The sequence below is a fragment of the Vitis vinifera genome, chromosome 17 (assembly GCF_030704535.1).
Source record: "Vitis vinifera cultivar Pinot Noir 40024 chromosome 17, ASM3070453v1".
Taxonomy (NCBI): Eukaryota; Viridiplantae; Streptophyta; class Magnoliopsida; order Vitales; family Vitaceae; genus Vitis; species Vitis vinifera.
Window position 1 is genome coordinate 7221139 of NC_081821.1, and position 23920 is coordinate 7245058.

The 23920-nt window shown below is 34.9% G+C and overlaps 2 protein-coding genes and 1 long non-coding RNA gene across 4 annotated transcripts; 2 read left to right on the forward strand and 1 right to left on the reverse strand.

Annotated features, from left to right (window-relative positions):
• The first annotated feature begins 469 nt into the window (after positions 1-469).
• LOC100248401 (GDSL esterase/lipase At1g74460) lies at positions 470-2554 on the forward strand. The gene is made up of 5 exons (XM_002284858.5): positions 470-1050; positions 1164-1294; positions 1405-1644; positions 1735-1984; positions 2115-2554. Exons 1-5 carry the CDS (start codon positions 813-815, stop codon positions 2411-2413), a joined length of 1158 nt encoding a protein of 385 aa, XP_002284894.2. The 5' UTR covers positions 470-812; the 3' UTR covers positions 2414-2554.
• A 706-nt stretch (positions 2555-3260) lies between these two features.
• On the reverse strand, positions 3261-7887 carry LOC100251924 (uncharacterized). Of its 2 annotated transcripts, XR_788038.3 has the most exons (4): positions 7317-7887; positions 7150-7208; positions 3727-7057; positions 3261-3589 (listed from the first exon to the last, which is right to left on the reverse strand). It is a non-coding gene; the product is annotated as an uncharacterized LOC100251924 (long non-coding RNA). The 2 variants fall into 2 exon arrangements; XR_788037.3 differs by lacking the exon at positions 3261-3589 and having other exon boundaries at positions 6529-7057; positions 7317-7828.
• A 12806-nt stretch (positions 7888-20693) lies between these two features.
• Positions 20694-23718, forward strand: LOC100257057 (cyclic dof factor 3). The gene is made up of 2 exons (XM_002281958.5): positions 20694-21022; positions 22130-23718. Exons 1-2 carry the CDS (start codon positions 20873-20875, stop codon positions 23399-23401), a joined length of 1422 nt encoding a protein of 473 aa, XP_002281994.1. The 5' UTR covers positions 20694-20872; the 3' UTR covers positions 23402-23718.
• Positions 23719-23920: the final 202 nt, after the last annotated feature.

A 23920-nucleotide genomic window follows, 5' to 3' on the forward strand; every position in this document is an offset into this window, starting at 1 on the left:
ATGAACTGTCATTCTAACAGCCCAAATTTCATAATTGTCTCCATCAAGAATTGATGGTGCAACTGTGAGACTTGACTCTTCCATTGCTAAATGATTTTAGAAGGTGTTTGGGTTCACTCACCTCACTGGCCCCTCAAGATAACTATGGCTCTGATACCACTTTGTTGGTATTTGGATTAAACACTTATATAAAATATGTATTTTTGGGCTGCTGGAACTACTTTTATTGATGAAGAGTGCTGAATTTATACATGAGCTTGTAACTAAAATGACATTAGAATAGCAGAAAATCAAGCTACTAGATGATGAACAACTACTTCCTATAAAATAGAAACCAAATCTTGACCAAATAAAAATAAGAAAATATCTTAAGAAAATATCTAGATGTTGCAGATTTTGTGCAAGACTCCAGCTGCAATATTCAAAATTCAAATTCTAGCAAATACTAAGTCAAAATTCAACAAACTACAAAAGCCTTTGTTTTACAATTTTAATACTAAAGCGTCCCACATAATCTTCAATGGCGTGTGGGATTGGATAAATTTTATAGCCGAACCCACCTATACTATTAGGGATAATTGGACCGTCAACCATTGTAATTTGAAACACAAGTAGTTGCAGTAGGTTTGAATCAGTAACGGTTGGTTCATCAAACTCCCTCTCTCAAAGCATGAGTCTTGCTAACATATATTGCCAACTTGTCTATAACTTTCATGTTGTTATAGCTCTCTATCCTTGATTTAAATCAAGCCAAGTCTTCCACAAGCAATTGCAAAGCAAAATCTGGAGAGCTTGAAAAGCCTGTGTCTATAATGAAGTTGACGGTGGCATGGACAATTATGGTTACGACCCTCTTAGGGGTAGCCATGGATGGATACGACTGCAAGGTCGTGCAGTTCATCTTTGGTGACTCCCTCTCAGACGTCGGGAACAATGACCGCCTCAGCAAGAGCCTTGCTCAAGCAAGCCTTCCATGGTATGGTATTGATTTCGGTAATGGCTTGCCAAACGGGAGGTTCTGTAATGGACGCACTGTTGCTGATATAATAGGTAATATTAACAACTACTCTTCAAATTATGAATACATGAACCAATATATGTAAGAATTTTCCCTTACAAAAGGGTGTCTGATGATTTTAACTTGTGTACCTCTTTGCATTCAGGTGATAGGACAGGTCTCCCAAGACCACCAGCTTTTCTCGATCCATCTTTAACAGAAGACATGATACTGGAAAATGGAGTGAACTATGCCTCTGGAGGTGGTGGGATTTTGAATGAAACCGGCAGCCTCTTTGTAAGTTGCAATAGCGAGCAGTTTTCCTGATTGGTGTTTTTTGTGTTTGAGAATTAATAAGCACTTGGCTAGGTCTAAATTTAGATTTATGAGTCTATGACCTCTTGCAGATTCAGAGGTTTTCACTCTATAAACAGATTGGGTTGTTTCAAGGAACACAAGAGCTGATAAAAGCCAAAATTGGCAAAGAAGCAGCAGAAAATTTCTTTCAAAAATCACGGTATGTTGTTGCTTTAGGAAGCAATGACTTCATTAACAATTACTTGCTACCAGTTTACAATGATGGATGGAAGTACTCAGACGAGGGATTCATAAACTACTTAATGGAAACCCTTAAAGCACAGCTCACGGTAGACTCACTCTTACTGAATATTTCATTTTTAGTTTCTTCTTTGTTGAATGGATATGTAATTGAAGTATGTTTATGTATACATATATAGATATTGCACGGCTTGGGAGCGCGAGAGCTGATGGTGTTTGGATTGGGTCCCATGGGTTGTATCCCGCTTCAAAGGGTCTTAAGCACATCTGGGGAGTGCCAGGACAAAACAAACAAACTAGCTCTCAGCTTCAATCAAGCTGGAAGTAAGATGCTGAAAGAGTTGTCAGGCAACCTTCCTAATGCCAGCTTCAAATTTGGAGATGCTTATGATGTCGTCGATGCTGTGATAACCAATCCACAAAAATATGGTTAGTAGACATGCTTGACCTCTTTTAACTCCATATCCAATGTGAATATTCAGTAGGATCTGAGATGAAATGCATCATGCCCTTGAACTGAGGTTCCTTTTTGACTGCATTCAAAATTTTGTGCTTGCAGGATTCAATAATTCAGACTCCCCCTGTTGCTCATTTGGGAAGATCCGACCTGCTCTTACATGTGTCCCTGCATCGATTTTGTGTGAAGATAGAAGCAAGTATGTGTTTTGGGATGAGTATCACCCATCAGATAGTGCTAATGAGCTTATTGCAACTGAGCTCATCAGAAAATTCGGATTTTTGCCCGTCAATGAAACAAATGCTCCTTCCCCAGGGCCAACAGTTGATGCTCCTTCCCCAGGGCTAGCAGTTGATGCTCCTTCCCCAGGGCTAGCAGTTGCTCCATCTCCAGAAGGATAATTCTTAAAACTTAATTTCTAAGTATCCATAAGAGAAGCTATTTCCTTTGAATTCCTGTTGATTTGAAGTATGTTTATGTATACATATAATAATTATTTGTATAAGGTTATGAATTTATTTGATGTTGTGTATAAAGGAAAATGAGAGTGCACACATTTGAGACAGCAGCTACAAGATTCTGATGCAATTTGTCATCTCCTTGGATTCATCTTCTTGTAGATCCAGTCATAAGATATTAATTAAAAATATATTATGGCATTGCCATAGTCAATACAGATTCAATTTCACTCTGGTAATGACCATTCAAACCAAACATATCTGGTAGTTCAACCTATATCATGACCATTAAAATAAAACTTCTCCAATGGTTCAACCTATATCATGACTATTAAATCAAACTTCTCCAGCGGGTCAACCTATATCATGACCATTAAAATCAAACTTCTCAGGTGGTTCTACCTACATGGCCATTCAAATGAAGCTTTTCCAACTCAATGTCCAATGGTTAATGTCTCTACATTTAAATGTCAAATATGACTTATATTCAACTGTTGATCTTGCATAAAGAATTGGTCATTCGAAAGTGCTAGTAATATTAGAAAGTACTTTTGTAATGACTTGCTTCCTTTTATATAGATATTGTTTGTTGTGAGTCCAATACATATTTATTGTCAAGAATTTCTCCCACTTTTCTGAGGTGGGATATCACAATTATCTCTTATATAAAGATAGACAAACATCTGTTATGGGTCGGATAAATAAGTTCCACACCAGGGTTAGGATCAACTCTAATTCAGCATGTAACAACCTGTTCACTCTCATGCAGGCATTACTAGAACCTCACGGCTTTAAGACGTATCTATATAATTAAGAAAAATTCATACATATACAGTGTTATGAACTTCTTCTGCTCAATATGTAAGCAGTGCATCTTCTGCACTTCTCGAAATATATGCAAGCTTTTGCTTAACAGATTCCTCAGCAAATTAATGAATTAGAAGAACAAAGTAATTTCCAGCTCTTATTTGGATGATCACCTCTCACATGATCCTCTCTGTAGTATGAGTAAGAATAGAATGAGAAAGATGCCAAAAGATATTATTCCTATACAAGCACACCTTCTCTGTTGTCACCATTGGCTTCTGACATTTATCCTTTCCCATCCTTTTCCCTGAACTAAGGAAACCAATATACAAATCACTCCTGCTTGTGTAGTTGAAGCATCAATGACAAATAATAGCAGAAAAATCATAAATGCAGAATGCCCATACAAGGCTCTAGATGATGTACAGGATAAGTCCAGAGATACCAACCCCCCATGAGTCTTGGGTGGAGTTGCTTCTGCCCAGAAAAAAAGGTAATGCATCACCATATGCATACTGAGGTACGTAAGGGATCACATACTGTTAACCCTTCACCCTTCAAGCTGAGTAACTGCTTCAATGAATCACTACTGAATACTTTTCACCCAATACTGTAAAAAAATTGGGGATAGTACATATTCATGAGATTATTTGCAATGAGGGTGGTTCTGCCTTTCTCCCATGCCCCACTGCATAATCAGCTCTTTGTTTTCCTTTTTTGTTCTTTAGCTTAAAAAAGGGAAAGAAAATATGATGAGTGAAAGGAAAAACATTAATGAAGGCAGCAAAATTAAATTGTCTCAGAAGTGGTGAAGAGAGCTGTTTTCTCACTTATTCATATCCCCATTGCTTCATTAATTAGATAGCCCCACCATTACAAACAGTAGAAGCTAAATTCTAGCAATGAGAGGGGGTCCCTAAGCTGATTTTATTAAAATTGACTAGCATCCTGTTCCCAAGGTATTCTTCATTTTCCTTTTGAGTATGTGGAGTGGTTGCCATATTTATTTCCATCTTTTGGGCTAACCATACATCTACATAGGAACTTACCTAACAATATTAATAAAGACACTTGAAGCCTTTCAACATCACTAAAATAAACACAAAATTCCGCTTCTGTGTTTTCTGCTTGGTATCAAACTTTAAAGGGTATTCATTTTTGTGAAATATTGCCAATTACAGTCAGTAGGTTTGGCCACCTTCTAGACTTTCAAATGGCATTAAGAAAGTAGGTCAAGTTGCCTACTTTGTTACTGGGTTATGACTTACGACTTCAGAAAGAAGAAAACAAGATTATATAAGTTGAGTTTTGGTGAATGAATGACTTCATGTATCATAACAAACTAGAGATACTGATGTCAATGTTGATTGTTTACTTCTTACCCCAAAAAAAGACAAAAGGAAAAAGGAAAAATCTGTTACACCCATATCCCTTATGCATTATGAGAAACATTGATCCAGGATATGCTTTTTGAGAAATGAGGCTTTTTTTTTTTTAGACATTTTCTTTTTTCCTTTCTCACTCAACCCACTACAATTTCAATGGACATATAATTGATTACAATCAAACAACTAAACCATGCATCTCTCCCTTTTTAGATTTTGCTACTTCTTTCAATGGATTCTACTATTACCAGAATTTAAAAGAAAACAGGGCAAATGCCCAACAAAAGATCATAAAGGTCAGGCATGTCTATTCTATCATCATGTCATTAGGGTTTGAAGTTGTGGTTATGATGCAGAAAAATTATATCTCATTGAGTAATTCCTGGAGTGCTGCCATCTTAGTGCCAAACATTGATTTGGTATGCTGCATTGAGGAAACTTTGTAATAAAGATATCAAACTTGAGCTTTAGCAGCCATGGTAATCTACCATATGCTATAAGTTTCGGAATTTTTGGGTCTAAAGTGATATTGATGTTAGGTACGCTTTTACTATTGGAATTAAGTTCACTGAGTTGAGGCATTTGGGTGGGAAGCCATCATTCCAACAAATTGAATAACCCAACAATTCTGTCAAAATAGAAAAAAGTAAAAAAATCATGCACCCAAGCATGAAGGTGAACTTAGGTCATGACACAGCTGTGAAACCTTTTATGATGAAGCTACAAGTAATTGGTTTACTCTGTTGGAGGTATGGTACCTGTGCTATACCTCCAGAACAATAAAACAAGTAGATCTTCAAGACAAGAAAGTTTTAAACAATTTGCAGTCTGTTGTAACTTCCAAGCCAAACATGCACTGTTGGAAATGTTTTGAGGATCAGAATTAACATAGAAGAAAAGCTTCTTTGGGATTTTGTTGTGATGAATAACATGATACTAGGCCAAGCAAATCAGATTCTTTGGGATGAGAAAGTTTACAACCCATGTCCACAAAAATTCCTTGGTAACTCATTTGGACAGCCTTTGCTTTGAAAGAGCCTACTTGAAACAAAGCTTCATGCACCGAAACTGTAGTCGGTGGTGTCCAAATCAGATTCCAATTTCTTTTGATAGGGTGAGTTTTTTCAAATTTGTGTAGCCAACTTTTCTGCCTCTCCAAGTCATGCTAGACCTTGTTTAACATAGCATTTGAAATGGGTGTTTGTTGTGTGTTTCATCAAAGAATGTGCTTCCCAAGTTCTTTTTTCTCTTTTACTAACAGATGGGTGCCTGCAGATGCTATAGAAAAGTAGAAAACAAAACAATATTATCATCCCATGGCCCATGGGACTTCCAATAGACCCCAAGGCTCCAAAGTGGAAATTTGTAACAAAGTGGTTGCTGCTACCTAACAATCCACTTCCTCCACTCAACATAAACTATGTTTGAGATATTTACAAAAACTTTTAAGCGGTTCACCTAACAGGATCTTGTGTCAAAGAACAATAGATTTACAAAAACTAAGATTAGTTTGGTTGTCCAACACCTACCTGCGGAAAGCAACTGCTTTATTTTATTTCCCCACACTCTTTCCAAAACAAAGCCAAGTCAAGCAAGAAATAAGCAATTCCTAGTTAAAGGCCACCAGAATTTTGCCGTGTCCAAGAAACTTAGCAATTAAGGCAGAGTTCTTTTTTCTCCTTCCCTGTTTTCCTTTCTTTTTTGAGTAATCCATGCCAGATCCTAAGGGTGGGAACACATCTTTAGCAGTTGCAACTGCCACAAAGCATACCAAGAAAGAAAGCTGTATATGCATGCAAGCAAACTTGCAACACATAAGAAAAATAAGACTTATCACAGAGAAGATAGAAGGCAGGATTCTAAAACTTGAAACCAAAACCGACTAGAAGTTTGAAATTTACTTCATAATCAAGAAATACCAAGAACAAAGGGGTTTTACCCATACAAGAAAGTTACATGGCAAATTAACCACTGTAGAATAAGGGGTGCCTCTGATCCTGCTGGTTCTGCATCAAACAGAAGTTATCTCAGGACAACATGGAACCCCATAATGGATGTAGATGTAGGACAGGATACACAAACAAACATGATTTGATTTGGAATCTTGGATTCCTCCATAACATAACAAACAGCTATGGTGGAAACGAATAGTTGAACTCTAAACTCCTAAATACGAACAACTAAGGTGCAAAATCATGTTTATGACCATTCTTAACATGATACCAGATTACCCAGAAACATAATTACTATCTAGAAAAACTAAGAATCCATAAGCCTCTTCCTAGTGGGGGTTTGGAGTGTGGCGGTTGTTAGCCCCTGATCCTGGATAATCATTCAGCTCCGCATCCATCCTTGCTCTAATGTTTTGTTCCTCCCAAATTTTCTCCATGTTGTTCTGTAAATTAAAAGGAAAAATATGCATTTAGCGTATGAAAAAATCATGGATCGATTTTGTATTAGATTTGTAGCATCAAGTTTGTATAGTACCAGGAAGGAAACCTCTGAAACTTGATGACCTTGATGATATCCATGCATCCTTCTGGTTCCTGAAAATATAAAGATCATCAGAAAGAAGAAGAAGAAGAAGACGAAGAAGAAGAAGAAGAAGAAAACAAGAAGGATTAGAAGAGATGGGGGAGGTTTAGAATATTTACTTGCAACTGGGACAGCATTCACACAGATAAGGTAAGAAAAACCCAATAAAATCACAAGTAAGCGGAGGTTGCTCGCCATTCTGATAGCACTCTTTCTTGGTGACAAATAATGTGAATGTTGTTTCTATTAAAGCAACTACTGCATTTATACATGTTTACAATGAACTTGGATGTTTGGGGTGTTGGGGATGCAGTCATATCACCTAAGTCAAAAAAGGTGATGGTAACAGGACACCTTGTGGAGGCTTGTCTACGCGTTTCCATTGTGAATCATAGATATGAAGCCAAAATGCAGTGAGGCCCTGAGATTAGCTGAGTGGGGGATATCATGAGAAATATATTAAGTCAAGATGGTAAGAAAAAGATGAATACACTACGCAAGTGGAGGGTGACAAAAGATTGCTCTGGCATTAGTCAAGGCCTAGTGGAATATATCATTAGATTTGAAGGATTTCAATGGTATGTATTGAAACAGGCATGCAAGGCTAATAGCAGCGAGTCAGCGACAAGATAACTCACAAATAGAAGATCTGTTCTTTGAATGAATTTCAATCCCATATTGATTAGAAAGTGGGGTTGGAGAAGAAAAAAGCATGGGGTAGGGATTGTGCCAAGTAGATAGGACATCAATTACGCTATGAGCAGATGTTCTATGTGATGAGCTTTTAATTTCCAAGCAAGACCAAAATGTCAAATTTTCACATCATTTTTGGCTGCTGCTGAGGTAATATAAGTTGGAAAATTGATATCATTCATTGAAACCCTCAATCCTAATTAATTCTAATTGATGGAGAAATGCAAAAACAGAAACAGCCATCCATATAAATAAATCATATATAGCACATGCAGCCACTCATATACAGGATGTGAAAGCATTCTAAAGCTGTGGAAATTTACGTGCATTAGGACAAAAACATTCCTATTGGCATATGTTTCTTTCTTTTCAAAGTCAATGAGGAACTTCCATTAAATCCGAAAACACTGAATTTCACCCTAAAATTCGGAATTATCCACTGGCCATTATCATTCCATTCATGAACTTTTCTTGCTGCAATGTTTCTTTCTCCTCCTTTCTTTCTTTCTTAGTTCTTTTGTTAAGAATGTTCTGTTCGAAAAATTAGATGATTTGGCAGCAATCTTTTCTAATGATTAGGTTAGCTCTTTTGACTAAGGGAGATCATCAAAGTCTATAAGTTGATGATCAACTCTATGTTGAACTAAGTATGAGACTATGGAGCAAACAACTTTACTAAGCCATGGCCAAAAGGTTGTCTAAGTGTGAATAACCCAAAAGCCGAAAATTAGTGTCTTACAGATATAAATGGTTGATAAAGTAATAAAGTTAAAGCACCAAGTAAAAGAGAAAGGTCCAACCTGATTTTAGTGCTTCTCCACTACTTTCCATGATTCATTATAACATTTTGGAAGAAACTTTAGAAAAGTGATCAAAATTCATAGGTAGGTCATGAGAGTTAACGGTACACGTGTTGGCTTTCTCTGTTCTGAGAAAGAGCAAGGAGAAGGAAAGGAAAGTGCTTTCTAAGAACCTCCTGCCTAAATTTCTTAAGTTTTTAAATGCTTTCCAAGGCATGTTTCAACTATCTTCTTTTTCCTCGTTCTTTCCTGGAACTTTCAGTGGTAAAATTCTCAATGTTCACATGGAAAAATTACTAACTTTCCTGACAATGGTTGAATCCAACGCAATGATGACATCTTTGTAATAACTAAGAATTGAAATAGCCATATACCTTTTGAATTGGAAGACAATAGCACTGGATGCCTCTTTCATGGTGTCAACCTCAAAAGAAATGGGAGAAAAAAAAAATCTGAATGTTACATTAGCCTTGGAGACAGAGTACTATGTTAATGAAGCCACGAATGTTGCAGTCATGTTGATGAGTTCATCAGCTACTTCATATCTGATCAATGTTATACATCCTCACCCATCATCCTGACTCTCCTACTGACTTATCACAATTTTCTTTCATTCAAACAGATGCTTATTATTTTTAAAAATATCCTTGGCACTTTCAGAAAAATACTCTATGTAATTGTTCAACACATGAGCTTCCCCCTCCCTGAAAAGTAAGAGCTGCTTTCTGCAATGGGCTGAATGGAATGATGAAACCTAAATAGGGGTTCTGTTGTTATTGGGTCTGAATGCTAAATGAAGAACATAAACAAGACATGGAGTGAGACTGAAAATCATGACGTGGTTTTGGTTGGTCAAAATGAAGAATCTACATAAATTGGCATGACCATGCTTCAACCCATACGCCCTAAGACACAGTCATACATAACATTGTATCTCAATTGGATAGGACAGACAATTAGCTGAGCTGCAGGTGCCATGGCAAAACTGAGCGAGGGGAAACTGACCACATTAAAGTTACCTTCTGGGAAGGTCCTTGGATAATCCAAATACTTCTAACCAAGAAATGAACTGGTGGGGAATGTAGGAGTGAACCAGAAAAGTTGAGGTACAGCAGGATGTAAGCACCATGTAATTAGACTAGTAGTTGTGAACCAAAGCATCCCATGGGAATGGTGAGGAGAAAGTCCCAATTGGTACAAAAAGGAAAAATCCACAACCCCTTGGAGTTATTGGATCATGGCCCATGGCTCAATAGTCTTCTCAGGCTTAAACCTGGCTGAGCCAGGAAAGGTTTTATGGGCTTGGGGTTGGCTCTTTCTGGGATTGCAAACCAAATTTGGACCAGAACAGAATAGTCTGCACCAGAACATTGTAATTTGTTAAACACTCCACAACCAACCACCATGTTGAAGTCTAAAACATATGCAGGTCCAGCTTCATAACTATCGCAAAACAGTATGAGTCCAATAATGAAAATTGAAGTGGCATGTATAACATTAATAGCAATAGAGCTGTTGGGAACTTGATCTTGATGGTGCTGTCAGAGAACAGGTGATGGCAACCATGGTGGAAGAGCTAGTAAGCAAGCTGGGTTTGAGGAATTGAGGTCACTAGTGGTGGGGTGGATAATTATCAAGGTGCCAAGAGTAGCTGTTTTGTGACTGAACTAGAGGCTGAACCTGTATTACCCCTGAGATTTTCTTTAAAAATTCAATAGAAATAGAAGAAACATTTAAAGAAGATTTTCATTGGAGTGGCCTAATGTAATGCAGATTAAAATCACTGGAATGGCTGTAAAATAAAAAATAAACCCTGAATTCACTGCATTTATCCTTCTCAATCTCAACAATGGTATGTGAAGTTCAATACATGTCTCTACTCTGGACACAGTCAAATAATGGTTTAATGAGCTATACAGGGCCTAGGCTTAAATGTAGGCTTGGAGTTTAATTTGGGCAGACTATTCCTTAGAAGAGAAGGCACCGTGTGGGGACACATGTGGAGTGACTAGAGAAGTATATGTTTTTATGCAAATACGTATGGTATAATACATTCTTTTGTAGATGAATTTATAGAAGAAAAAGATTCTATTTGAAGCAGAAATGTTAATCTTTTTTAGCTTCCAGCTTATCATATCTTAATAAATTAAGCAAAACCACTAAACTTTTACACCGAAAGAAAAAAGGATATGCAGAAACTTTTGTTCTGATCTCTACCTTTGAACAATTGCCTTTTGGGGGGAAAAGAAGAAGGGCCACTTAGCAAGTGAGAGGCATACAAAGTGTAAACTTTGTGGATGATATATACATGTCCTACACTGGAATGCATGCCATGTATCTGCTTCAGAGGTGAAGAGGACAGGAAAAGCTCTCATGGGAAGGTGCCAAAAAAAAAAAGAAACAAACACAAAATTCTAGGGACTCACAGATCATCAAATTCCGAAAACCAAATTCAAGTTTACACTTAATTTTCTGCAATCTATCATACAGTAAGTTTCAAGTCTTTGTATTGATAGTATTATCACCCAAAATGGCTTTAGTAGATTTACAGTTGTGCATATTGAACCTCTTCAATATCTTTTCAATATAGGCTCTTTGAGACAATTTAAACACTCCATTAGCCCTATCACGAAGAATCTTTATGCCCAAGACATAAGAAGCCTCACCAAGATCCTTCATGTCAAAATGGGTTGACAACATGTACTTTGTCTCAATCAACAAGTCAGGATCATTTGATGCGAGTAGTATATCATCAACATATAAAACAAGAAATATGTTACTACTCCCACTGACCCTCAAATATATGCATCTATCAACTGTATTTTCTTTAAAGCCATTTTGGGTGATAATACTATCAAACTTCAGATACCACTAGATCTCTCATCAACAGAGCTCACATCTTCAAAATATACAACCCTGTCTAACTCAATGATCCTGGTGGTATGAAATGGACAATAAAATCTGGAACCCCTTGATCCAATGCAATAACCAACAAAGAAACCACTGATGGTTTTAGGATCAAGTTTCTTTGACTGTGGGTTATAGGGCCTAACCACGCTTCCGCTGCGCATAGCTCATAAGGTGTCTTAAGCACAGACTTACTGGGCACTTGATTCAAAAAATATGCCGCAGTCCTTAAGGCTTCACCCCACAGAAATTCTAGTAAGGAGGAATTGGACAACATGCACCTCACCATCTCTAACCAATCTCTCTAATAATTGCCTAGAAATATAACCTAGGCGTTTGTGCCACAATATGGAAGAACTCAAATTTTCTTGGCTTATCAACTCTCAAAGCCCAGTCCAAAATGTGCATAGTCATATGCACATTGAAAGACTCAAAACATTCCTCAAAATTATTCCAGTAAGAGGTTTGATGGCAGACAATTGCAGAGTAATACCAGGATTGCTAGTAGCTGGAAAATAGCAAAATTCAACAGTATGCATGTTATTACAATATCATGCATTTGCTAATTTCCATAATTTCTCAATTTAGCAATAGCTTGGAATTTTTAAAAATTCCACGGCGGTAAGGACAACTAATTAAATATTACAACCAAAATGTACTAATTTTATTACCGAAAGGGCAAAGAAAATTAGTACAGTTCATAATATACAATTAATTTCCTTCACCAATCTAAGCATCCTACCAAGCATTGTTATCATCGATAGGACAATTACAATACCCGTATGGATCTTAGTAATCACAATAATAAAACGATTAAATGTGGGAGTTAAATTATCTCAACAAAGACAATTTGACACATATAGGATCACGATAGGCAATCACACATATGTTCACAATTGTCATGAATAAAATAAAATATTCAATTTTCACAATTTGACACACTTGGAATTGCGATAGGCAATCACACAAGTGTGCTTCATTGCCTCAATAAAGTCAAATTTAACAAATGCTTAAAAATTCTAGCCCAATAAAGTCAAATTTAACAAATGCATAAAAAATTCTAGCATATGCACAATCAATCCAAGAATACCAAGGCAAAAAAAAAAAAATGTTTTTTTTTTATGACGTCATGATGACGTCATCACGTCACTGTTCATCTTCTCCTCCAGCTGAGCACGGCCTGGTTCTGGAGAAGAAAAAAAAAATTTTCCGCCCAAAATTTCACGCATTTTTCGTCAAAAATGCATAGATTTCCATCCTAAAACATCAATTCTTCAATCCAAACCCAAAAATTGCACAAAAAACCGCATAATAGCAAGAACCAAACAAGCCCTAATTTTCGAAATATCATCAAATGAGCTCCAAAAATCACAAAATTTTGGTTTTTTTGTGCAATTTTTGGGTTTGGATTGAAGAATTGATGTTTTATTGAGACAAAGTACATGTTGTCAACCCATTTTGACATGAAGGATCTTGGTGAGGCTTCTTATGTCTTGGGCATAAAGATTCTTCGTGATAGGGCTAATGGAGTGTTTAAATTGTCTCAAAGAGCCTATATTGAAAAGATATTGAAGAGGTTCAATATGCACAACTGTAAATCTACTAAAGCGCCAATTGTGAAGGGTGATAAATTTTCAAAGGCTCAGTGTCCTCAAAATGATGATGAGAGAGAGGAAATGAAGACCATTCCTTATTCATCTGTGGTGGGCAGCCTTATGTATGCTCAAGTATGTACACGCCCTGATATTGCTTTTGTTGTGGGCATGTTGGGAAGGTACTTGAGCAATCCTGGGAGTCAACATTGGAAAGCAGCTAAGAAGGTCCTTAGGTATTTGCAAGGAACTAAGGACTTAATGTTGACATATCAGCGCACCAGCTTACTTGATGTAGTTGGGTTTTGTGATGCTGATTTTGCTGGCTGCATAGATGATAAGAAATCCACTACGGGCTATATTTTTATGATGGCAGGAGGAGCTGTATCTTGGAAAAGTGTCAAGCAGACACTTACAGCATCCTCAACTATGGAGGCAGAGTATGTGGCATGTTATGAGACTTGTTGTCATGCTATGTGGATGCGGAATTTTGTTTCAGCTTTAGGAGTTGTTGACTCCATTTCTAGACCGCTGAAATTATTTTGTGATAATTCCGCAGCTGTTGCTTTCTCCAAGAACACTAGGAGTATTTCTCGCTCCAAACATATTGATGTAAAGTTCTATTTTGTTAAGGAGAAAGTGGCAGAGTCTCTTATTGATATTGAACACATGTCCACAAAAAGTATGTTGGTGGATCCATTAACAAAAGGCTTACCCATAATTGCATTTCAAGAACATGTATCTCAAATGGGGTTGTTGGAAGCCTAGATTGTATTGAGTTAGTGGGAGCCATTTTTTGGTATTGTAATACTATGTTATTGTTGAAAGGATTGCTATTATTGTACATTTCCCTATGAATCAAGCAATAAAGCATATATGATTGCTTTTGATTATTTATTTCTGATGAGATTCTATGGGACATTGATTTATGATTTTGTGTATGTTGTAATGTTTGATTATGTAGTCCAAGTGGGAGATTGTTGGAATTTTTATGTGTGGACTTACATAATCAATTTAATAATGTCATAAATCAGTGTTATTTATTTTTGCATTGTGGTCCATAATGGGACTGGACACATATTGTTGCTTGATTTTTTATGGGCTCACCCTAATTCACTTGACTGGCCCATTAAGTCAAGTGGTGGTCCAAATAATGTGTGATATATATATATGAATATATATATTTATTTATATATATATATATAAAAGAAATGGAGGAGCTCTCTTTCATGTTGGCCGTTTGCTCCTTCCTCCTTTGGTGAAAGAGAGCACGCACTCTCGTTTGGGACTGAATCTGGGTGTAGAAGGGAAGAGCTCATTAACCCGTAATTCTCGCACTATCAAGCACTGGAGGAGCTTCCTGAATACCAGAAAAAAGCAAGAAATGGCTTTTCACGGAATTAACCAAGGTGAGCGTTTCCGTTTTTTGCCGTTCAATGCATGCTTAAATGTCAACATGTGATCCTATGCTGTTTAAATTTTCTTCATGTATCACATAAGGAAAGCAATCTAGTCTGAATAGCTTCTCTACCCCTGCTTTTGGGCATCTGGGCTAGTTCAAGTATACTTGATATAACATCAGGGCAAGTTTTTATTTGAAGCTCTAGTCAGTACTATGCATTAATTCTCACATATGCATGTAACACGAGGAGCAGTGTACAAACGAATATAGGAAAACTGTTTCTTTGTGAGAGTCAACATGAATGAGATGTATCATGAAGTTAATGGAGAAAATTGGTTTCTTCTTACCCATAAGCATGGGAATTATCTTAAGTCTGCATCCACCCATCTCCCACTTCTTAAATGTTGCTATTGAGGATTGAGATGTTCCATACATTTCAGAATGCACTACATAAGATCATTATTGATGAATAACTACTAGAGCCTAGAGGTGATGTTAGAAGAAAGTGGCATTGATTTGCCCTGTTTCTCCATTTAAAGAGAAATAGACACTTCATCAAGCCGTATTGATTTCAAATTAAAGTATGTGTATACAATTAAATCTTGTTTTTAGAGGCACAACAGGTATCGGCTTATGTGGGGACTGAGGAGGGACCAAAGGCCTTGTTCTGATATTTAGGCTTTCCTGAATTTTAACAGAACAAGAACCTGTCAAAGGCCTTACCCCAGACAAGGGGCACCTGAAAGTTGAAACAGGCTAGGATTGAAGGCCCAAAACCTTTGTCTTTGACTGTTTCTTAACCATTATCTTACAAAATTGTCTGGTTGTTGTAGTTCCCGGTCCTCAAGTCTGCAGAAGCTCCATGAGTTTGTGAAATTTTAAGGAAACTCCTACTCGATTTACCCTCAGATATCTCTGAAACCTGCTGATGAACTTGAAGATCTTGCACATATGCTTGGTTGTTCCATCTTGTATAGTATATGTTTGCATGTTCATCTATGCTCCAAGCATCCAAAAAATTATTGTCCTTTGGCTTTCTCTTGTTTCTCTACCCGCTGAGAGGCTCTTGGTGTGATTTGCCCCACAAGAAAAAGAATAGATTGACAGTGCCTACCGGAATCAAAACAAGTAACATAACTACAATGGGAACATTGGATCGTAAAGCCTCAATAGGAAGTACTTTTTAAAAACACTGGTATAGCAAAAAAAAAAAGGTGTTTTTAAAGAAAATAAGGTGTGTGGTAAAATTTAAAAAACACTTTTTAAAATTTGTAAAATCATTTATAGCTTGAAAAATCACTTACAGTGTTTTTTGGGAAAATATTTATAGGTGATTTTTTTAAAAATATTTTTACTAAAAATATTTCAAATAAAAATATTATCAAATGCACTTTTAATATTATTGAGTTACGCAGGGATATCGAGTTTCATGTTAAAATATCTTGTTATTTTCTTTATTTTTGCTTGTGAGTGTCACCACATTAATAGGATATACTAGAATCAAGAAATACACGGTGGTGAAGAAGTCCAAATGCCTAAAGCCTATTTTCCCTTTTGAGATTGACGTAAGGTCTAGATAAAAATAATGATAAGAAGTACATATGATCAAGCATGAGAATAGAATCTAAGAAATAATGATTCTGAGCTTAAGAATGTGGTTGAGTGTTATCCTTATTAGTTGAAGTTTTTTTTTTTAAAAAAAAAAAAACATTTTTAAAAGAATTACTTATCACATCAAATAATTGTTTAATATTTTTAAAATATTTTTAAATTTTTATCAATCTTATTTCTTTTCTTAAAAAAAAAATACTTTTTAACTATAAGGAAATATTTGGTACAAGGGAATGATGAGTAGGAATGGATATTTTATTCCTTTCCTCCATTGTCCCATGTTTGGATAACTTCTCCATTGTTCCCATGGATAACCTTTATAAAGAATAGAATGAAATAAAAAGTTATTCTAATAGAAATCAAATCACACTTATATTTTCATTCATTCATATCATATAATAATATAAAATAGTTTAAAAATATTATTTTATCCTTGAACTCTATTTTTTTTGTCTCTTTTTTTTTTTTTTGAAATAAACCATTACATCTTAACAATTTCTCTAAACCTCGTAATCCCAATATTTTGAGGGATATTATTTTGTTTAATAACAAAAAAACTCTCAAAATCTATTCTTTTAAAATTAAATATATATATTTAAAATTATATGTAAGAATATTATAATCAATTTATTTCTTTTTTATTCATATTTCTATTATTATCAAAAATTGAAATAAAAATAAATAATTATTTTAATTTTAAAATTTTAAGTTTATCCAAACACTAAAAATGAAATTATCAAATTCATTCCATCCTTAATAAAAAAAAAAAAAGAACGAAACAAAATATTAATCCTTATGTACCAAACACCCCTTACTAAAAACTCTCTGGAACCGACTCTAAATAGTAAATATTGATATCTCATGGTAGCTGTGTCCTTATTACTGGCTTCTTTTGAAGGAAAGGTTGAGAAACAATCACCAGTGAAATGAAGGTTTGAGAATGGACCCTTGGGCCTAGCCCCTAGGGTTAGTCCCATCAAAACAACATCCTCAGCAAGCTACACCCAGATATTTGTTATTCGTTGACCCATCGTACCTCGTTTTTCAGATTGGCCCTTGTTTGTTTCTGGGAAGATATCCGACAAATGGTACGCTCGAAAATCTTCAAGAAACTATCCCATTTCTATTCTCCAATAATCCTTCTTAAATTATGCTTGCTACTGACAGAGGAATGCACTGTCGATCGGGCAATCGACCGACTAGTGGATTGATCAATTCTACTCCCCTCGGTTACCTACATATGATATTTATGATATTAGATAGCAACGACAAGTAAGTGATGGATAGGATGAGTGGAAAATTGTTACTAATGATTATATTTTATTAAAATCTTATTTTAAATTTTAAAATAAATTATATAATTTAGAAATAAAAAATGTTTTTAATATTTTTAATGCTTGAAAATTTTTATTATTTAAGTATTAAAAATAATAAAAATATTTTTTAAAATTACTCTCTTAAAAGACACTCTTAATACTATGAGACTAATAAAAAAAATTAAGAGAATTTTTTATTTTTTTCATGGTCACGTGTCACGGGCTCTTATTATTCATATGGCATATTTTTAATGTATTTGTATCATAAGTTGAATACATATAATAAAAAAAAAAATAGAAGACCCAAATGTATTAGTAAACCTTCAACGGATTTATATTGCATGTGAATCATGTGATGATGATTTGGATTTTGATGTCATCAATGTGTTGATTACGTGGAGGATTTTGATTTCTCTAAGGTATTTCTCTGACAACAATTTACAAAGACCATCAAGAAAGTAATCGCAACCACAACGTCAAAGTTGGACTTAAAAAATCAAAGCCCAATTTTTTTGACTGAAAAGGAAAATCCCATTTCACACGTAAAATCTGATTTTTTTTTTTTTTTTTTTTCAAATCTAGTTTTAAACAAAAAGCAATTTCCCGCAAACCAAACAAAATCCAACTTTCCGTCTAACCAACTTCACATCCTTGTTCCAAAACCAAATAAAACAGATCTGTGAATGATTAGATGGGTTGTTAGGCCTTGGTTGAAGAAGTGATAGTTAGTTACACGTGGTCTCCTTGTACCAAATGCTTAATTTCAATGGCGCTTTTGTCTGGATAATTAGTATCATTTTCAATTAATTTTCCATGATTATTGCCTTAAAAATGGGAAAATGTTTCTCTACCCGCTTCGTTGGCTACCTAAATTAAGAGGCGGCTTGGCAACGATTCTTAGAATCATTTTCAGCCTCAAAAGTATTTTTTTTATAAAAAAAGAAAAAGAAAAAGACATTTCACAAAATATGAAAACAATTTTAAAAATCATTTTTGGTTTGATAATAATTCGAGAAACCTTTTTAGCTTCAAAAGTGTTTTTGAAAAAAAAAAATTTGGCAAAATTCAATAAACACTTTTTAAAATTTAAAATATTATTCATAATATTAAAAAATCACTTCTAATATTTTTTAGAAAAATACTTGATAAATTATTATTTTTTAAAATAAAACACTTTTACAAAAAATACTTCAAATAAAAACATTGTTAAACGCATATATAATGTTAAAAAATCACTTATATTATTTGATGGGGAAACATTTTATAAGTTATTCTCTTAAAAACATTTATAAATACAACACTTCCATTGTTTTATGATATTTTACTTGAAATATCTTTAGTGAAAATGTTTTCTCTAAAAGTGGTTTTAGGAAAATCTCATAATTTCATTTGACAATGATTTTAGCAAACGTTTTTAATTTATTAGAGTATGTTTGATAGTGATTTTAGGAAGTCTTTCTAATATTTTTTATACTTAAAATTTTTTTTCATTTAAGTTTTAGAAAGTGTTTCTAATATTTCTAATACTTTAAATTTTTTATCATTTAAGTTTGAAATGTTATAAACGTTTTTTAAAATCACTATAAAACTCACTTTCATGTTTTTGAAAAAAACATTAAGTATTTGATCAAATTTCAGAAATATTTTTAAAATTTTAAAAAATTACTTGTAATATTGAAAAATCACTAGTGCATTTAGTAATGATTTTAGGAAATATTTTTAGTTTTTTAATACTTAAAAAATAAAAATTTGCAAGTGTTAAAAAGATCAAAAACACTTTCTAGTATGGTTTGATAGTAATTAAAGTGTTTGTAATATTTCTAACATCTAAAAATTTTTATTATTTAAGTATTAAAAAAGTTAGAAACGTTTCTTAGAATCACTTTCAAACATGCTCAGTAGTGTTTTTTAGAGAAATACTTTATAGGTAATTATTTTAAAACCACTTTATAAGAAAATGCTTCCACCTAAAACACTTCAAGAAGGAAAAAAAAAAAAAACACTTTCAAACACAAATATTTTCTCAAAAAACACCATAAATGATTGAAAACTATAAGTTATTTTTCAAAATTTTAAAAATGTTTATAAAATTTTTCAAACATCTAGAATTCGTTTGAAAGTGATTATAGAAAGTGTTTTTAACCTAAAAATGTTTTTAAAAAAATTAGGTATGATAAATTTTAGGAAACACTCTTACAAAATTTTAAAATCACTTATAATGGTTTATAGAGAAACACTTGATTGGTGATTCTTTTAAAAAAACTTATAAAAAAACACTTTCATTATAAGTAATTAAAATAAAAATTATGTCAAAAGCATTCCTAATTTTTTTTAAAAAACACACTTTTCAATTTGAAAACAATCACTTTTCATACAACTTTATCACATAAAGTAGATTACAAATAATGGGAGAATGTTCTCCTCATTTTCTATTTTCATGTGACTAGAGATTAGAGCATGTTTTTTTTTAAAAAAAATTAATAATTTCCCTAACAAATGTCGTAATTTTCTCATGTGGTATTTTCTATTTTCATGTGACTAGAGATTAGAGGATGTTTTTTTAAAAAAAAAAATTAATAATTTCCCTAACAAATGTCGTAATTTTCTCATGTGGTATGTTTTTTTGTTAGGCGTCTATTAAATAATTAAATTTTTTAAATATGTGAACTATTAATATATACTATTTTATTTAAGAGCTTTACTTATTTTCTATTTTTAGACAATTAAAAATCAGTTTTATAATGAATTTTAGTAATAATTGATTCATAGTTGAAATTATTATTATTATTTTTTCCAAAAGTACTTAATATCATTTACTTTTCTTCTTAGATTATCTTAATTATGATTTTTTTTTTTTTTTGGATTTTTCTATTTTTTTTCTTGGGAAGCCATTAACCAAAATTATTGGAGGTCCACCGTGGTAATTATTTATTCTAGAAAGTCCACGTGGTAATTACTGGTTAAAATTTTGACTTATTTATTTAAAAGAAAATTAAAATATATAAATTTTTATAGGAAATATATTATCACGTCATATGTGATGACGAGAAAAAGTTAGAAAAATGGTGACAACAATCAAAAGAAAAAGGGTGGGTGCACAGAGATTGTGTGCATCCAGAATCAAAAGGGGAGCAGATCTTAAAGACCACATGAACTTGTGGCTGAGAATCAACTCATTTGCTGACGTGGCATCCACATCTCATTTAAACGGATCGAAATCGTAGACGACGACCCTGCCAACGCACAGCGTCCAGCGTCGAGCGTCGACGACTCCTCTCTCACTCGCCTAAATTTTCTCTGTTTTTTTTTTTTTCCCTTCTCGAAATTTTGGCGCCTTGTTTGGTCACCGAGAAAATGCAGGAGCCCAAGGACCCCGCGTTTAAGCTCTTTGGCAAAACCATACCCATGCTAGCGGACGGCGATGCTCCGGTCAGCTCAGGTGATGTTGGAGACTCTGGCGCTGCTGTTGCCCGTGAAGATGGTCTTGAAGAAGAAACTGAGAAGGTATATAATTGAGGGAGAGGTGTTTATGGCATTGATTGTGTGTGAATCTGAGACTGACGCATCTTGGAAGAAAGAAAATGAATTAATGGGTCAAATTTAGTTTTGAAGTTTTCTCATTTCCAAGCATGGTAGGTGTCAGTTTCTCATTTTCTCAGGTCTGGCAAACTTGTTAAATTTTGGGTATTTGATCAGGGTTTTGGAACTCCACCTCTACAAGTTAGTTTTTATTTTTTGATTTTGAATTTCAGAAAACAGAGGAATTGTTTTCTCCTCCATTGATTTAGCTTTCAAGAAAGTGGAAAACTCATCTGTATTGTACATGAGTAGAGGTTTTGATCTTCTGAGGTGGAAAAGTATGTAGTACTCAAAATTTAAATTTCTGACATCGTATCAGCAACCAAATCAAGTGAATTGTTCATCCCTGAGATGTTGGTTATGTTTTCTAATTTTTATTTTTCCAAATCAATAGCTCTTTTCCTTATGTGATATGATGAAGCCCTTCATTTTTTTCCCCTTTTGACCACCTTTTTTTTAATAAATTGGATACTAATTTCTTCAAGAAACAAAAATTCCACCTCCCCATATTCTTTTCTCTTGGATCTCTTACAGTCAGTCAAGCAATGAATGGAACTATTTTTAGTTTTTTTTTTTTTTTTTCCTCCCTCTAAAAGTACCTAACTCCTAAGTTTCAGTGATCTTGAATCCTGATGTATTACAAATCAAGTTGCTTTTCCTAGTAGTTAATTTATGCTTGAAGTGAAAGCCTTCCACACAAATTGTTCTTCTCAAGCCAGTGCCTTTGATTTCTCTTTCCTATGCAAGTCTGGGATTGTTTCTGCCTCAAGTTCCTAAATTTTGATTGTCCTTTGGATGATAATCTTGTTCATATCTCAAAGTCTGGTATAACAGAGGATATGAATTGAAGTATATTTGGCTTTTATAGATCCTCTGGCTCTAAATAGCAAAAAAAATATTTATAAAATAAAATAAAATAAAAATTAACGAAGATCTAACAATGATCTTTTCTCATTTCTTATTAAGCTATGATGAATTTTGTTTATGGTACATGTACATGCTGCTTACAAGAAAATTTGTTTAAATTTTCAGGATGCCCTGGGAGGAAAACCTGCTGAGACCAAAGGAGAAGATGGTTCAGAGGAGTCAAGGAATTCAGAAACAGTGGCAGAGAGCAATGAGAACCCTAAAACACCCTCTATTGCTGAAGAAAATGTAACACTAAAAACTTCCAAGGCGGAAAAAGGACAAAGTGATAGTCCTGATTCTCAAGAGAAAACCCTGAAGAAGCCAGACAAAATCCTTCCATGCCCCCGCTGTAATAGCATGGACACAAAGTTCTGTTATTACAACAATTACAACATTAACCAACCCCGTCACTTCTGCAAAAGCTGCCAGAGGTATTGGACTGCTGGGGGTACCATGAGGAATGTTCCAGTGGGAGCTGGCCGTCGAAAGAACAAGAATTCTGCCTCGCATTATCGACATATCACCATCTCTGAAGCACTCCAAACTGTTCGAATTGAGGCTACTAATGGGGTGCACCAACCAACTTTGAAAAGCAATGGCACAGTACTGACTTTTGGCTCGGATGCACCCTTTTGTGATTCCATGACTTCTGTTTTAAATCTTGAGGAGAAAAAGATGCCTAATGGGGCCCGAAACGGGTTTCATACACACGAAGAACAGGGAATTCCAGTTTCTTTCAGAGTTCAGGAAAATGGTGATGATCACTCTAGTGCATCTTCTATCACCGTTTCAAATTCATCGGAGGAAGGAAGCAAGTATGGGCTACATGAGGCAAAGCGAAATTCCCATGGTGTACCTTCTCGAATTCCATGTATCCCTGGGATTCCCTGGCCTTATCCTTGGAATTCTGCAGTGCCTCCACCTTTCTGTCCTCCAGGTTTTCCTATGCCATTCTATCCTGCAGCCTATTGGAATTGTCATGTTACGGCCCCTTGGAACATTCCTTGGTTGTCTCCACCATCTTCTTCTGCAAACCAAAAGACTCCAAACTCCAGACAAAATTCTCCAACCTTAGGGAAGCATTCAAGGGAAGGGGACATTCTTAAACCAAGCATTGTGGAGGATGAAGAGACCCCAAAACAGAGGAGTTCAGAGAGATGCCTCTGGGTTCCAAAGACCTTGAGAATTGATGATCCTGCTGAAGCTGCAAAGAGTTCCATATGGACAACGCTCGGGATTAAGAATGACAAGGTTGATTCAGTCAGCGGAGGAGGGCTCTTCAATGCCTTCCACTTGAAGGGTGATGATAAAAATCATGCTATTGACACCTCTGCCGTGTTGCGGGCTAACCCTGCAGCCTTGTCTCGGTCACTCAACTTCCAAGAGAGCTCTTAATTGAGTCGTAGTGTCATATAAATATGAAGGGCAAGGTTGAATTCAAATCACAAATTTGAACGCCCTTAATGTCCTCTTGCTTAGTCCTTGTTGCAAACCTAATTGGCAAGCTAATTGACTGGGAGGAAGAGGTGGAGGATGACTGATCATTTCCCTAATGGGACAGGGTAGTTTATCTTAGAGAAGCTCAAGTAGCAACAGTTTCTTCTTGTAACTGTATGAGAAGGTGCCTTTTGATTTGCTTAGGGGTACTGAGTTTTCATTCATGTACATATACTTTCCACATATATGGAATACTGAGATAGATATGCAGATTACCAAGTCTGTAAAATGGTTCATTTTCCCCATATTTTCCTTTTTGTGAAAAATCAGGGATGCATATATCATCAGTCAATCCATATTCCCATCCCATATTTAAATAGCAGAAAGGGCATCTACTTTCCCACAAAAGTAGGGGAGGAGGAAACTCATTAAAAATTCTGTAGTGCAATCATAGATATCAACAACAAAAGGTGAGAA

What these genes read in the sequence shown, in the direction of transcription:
- LOC100257057 (XM_002281958.5), top strand. Translation starts at nt 20,873, where the DNA reads ATGCAGGAGCCCAAGGACCCCGCGTTTAAGCTCTTTGGCAAAACCATA. An exon ending in TTGAAGAAGAAACTGAGAAG is followed by an intron (nt 21,023 to 22,129) that starts GTATATAATTGA and finishes TTAAATTTTCAG; the next exon opens with GATGCCCTGGGAGGAAAACC.
- LOC100248401 (XM_002284858.5), top strand. Translation starts at nt 813, where the DNA reads ATGAAGTTGACGGTGGCATGGACAATTATGGTTACGACCCTCTTAGGG. An exon ending in CACTGTTGCTGATATAATAG is followed by an intron (nt 1,051 to 1,163) that starts GTAATATTAACA and finishes CTTTGCATTCAG; the next exon opens with GTGATAGGACAGGTCTCCCA. An exon ending in AACCAATCCACAAAAATATG is followed by an intron (nt 1,985 to 2,114) that starts GTTAGTAGACAT and finishes TTGTGCTTGCAG; the next exon opens with GATTCAATAATTCAGACTCC.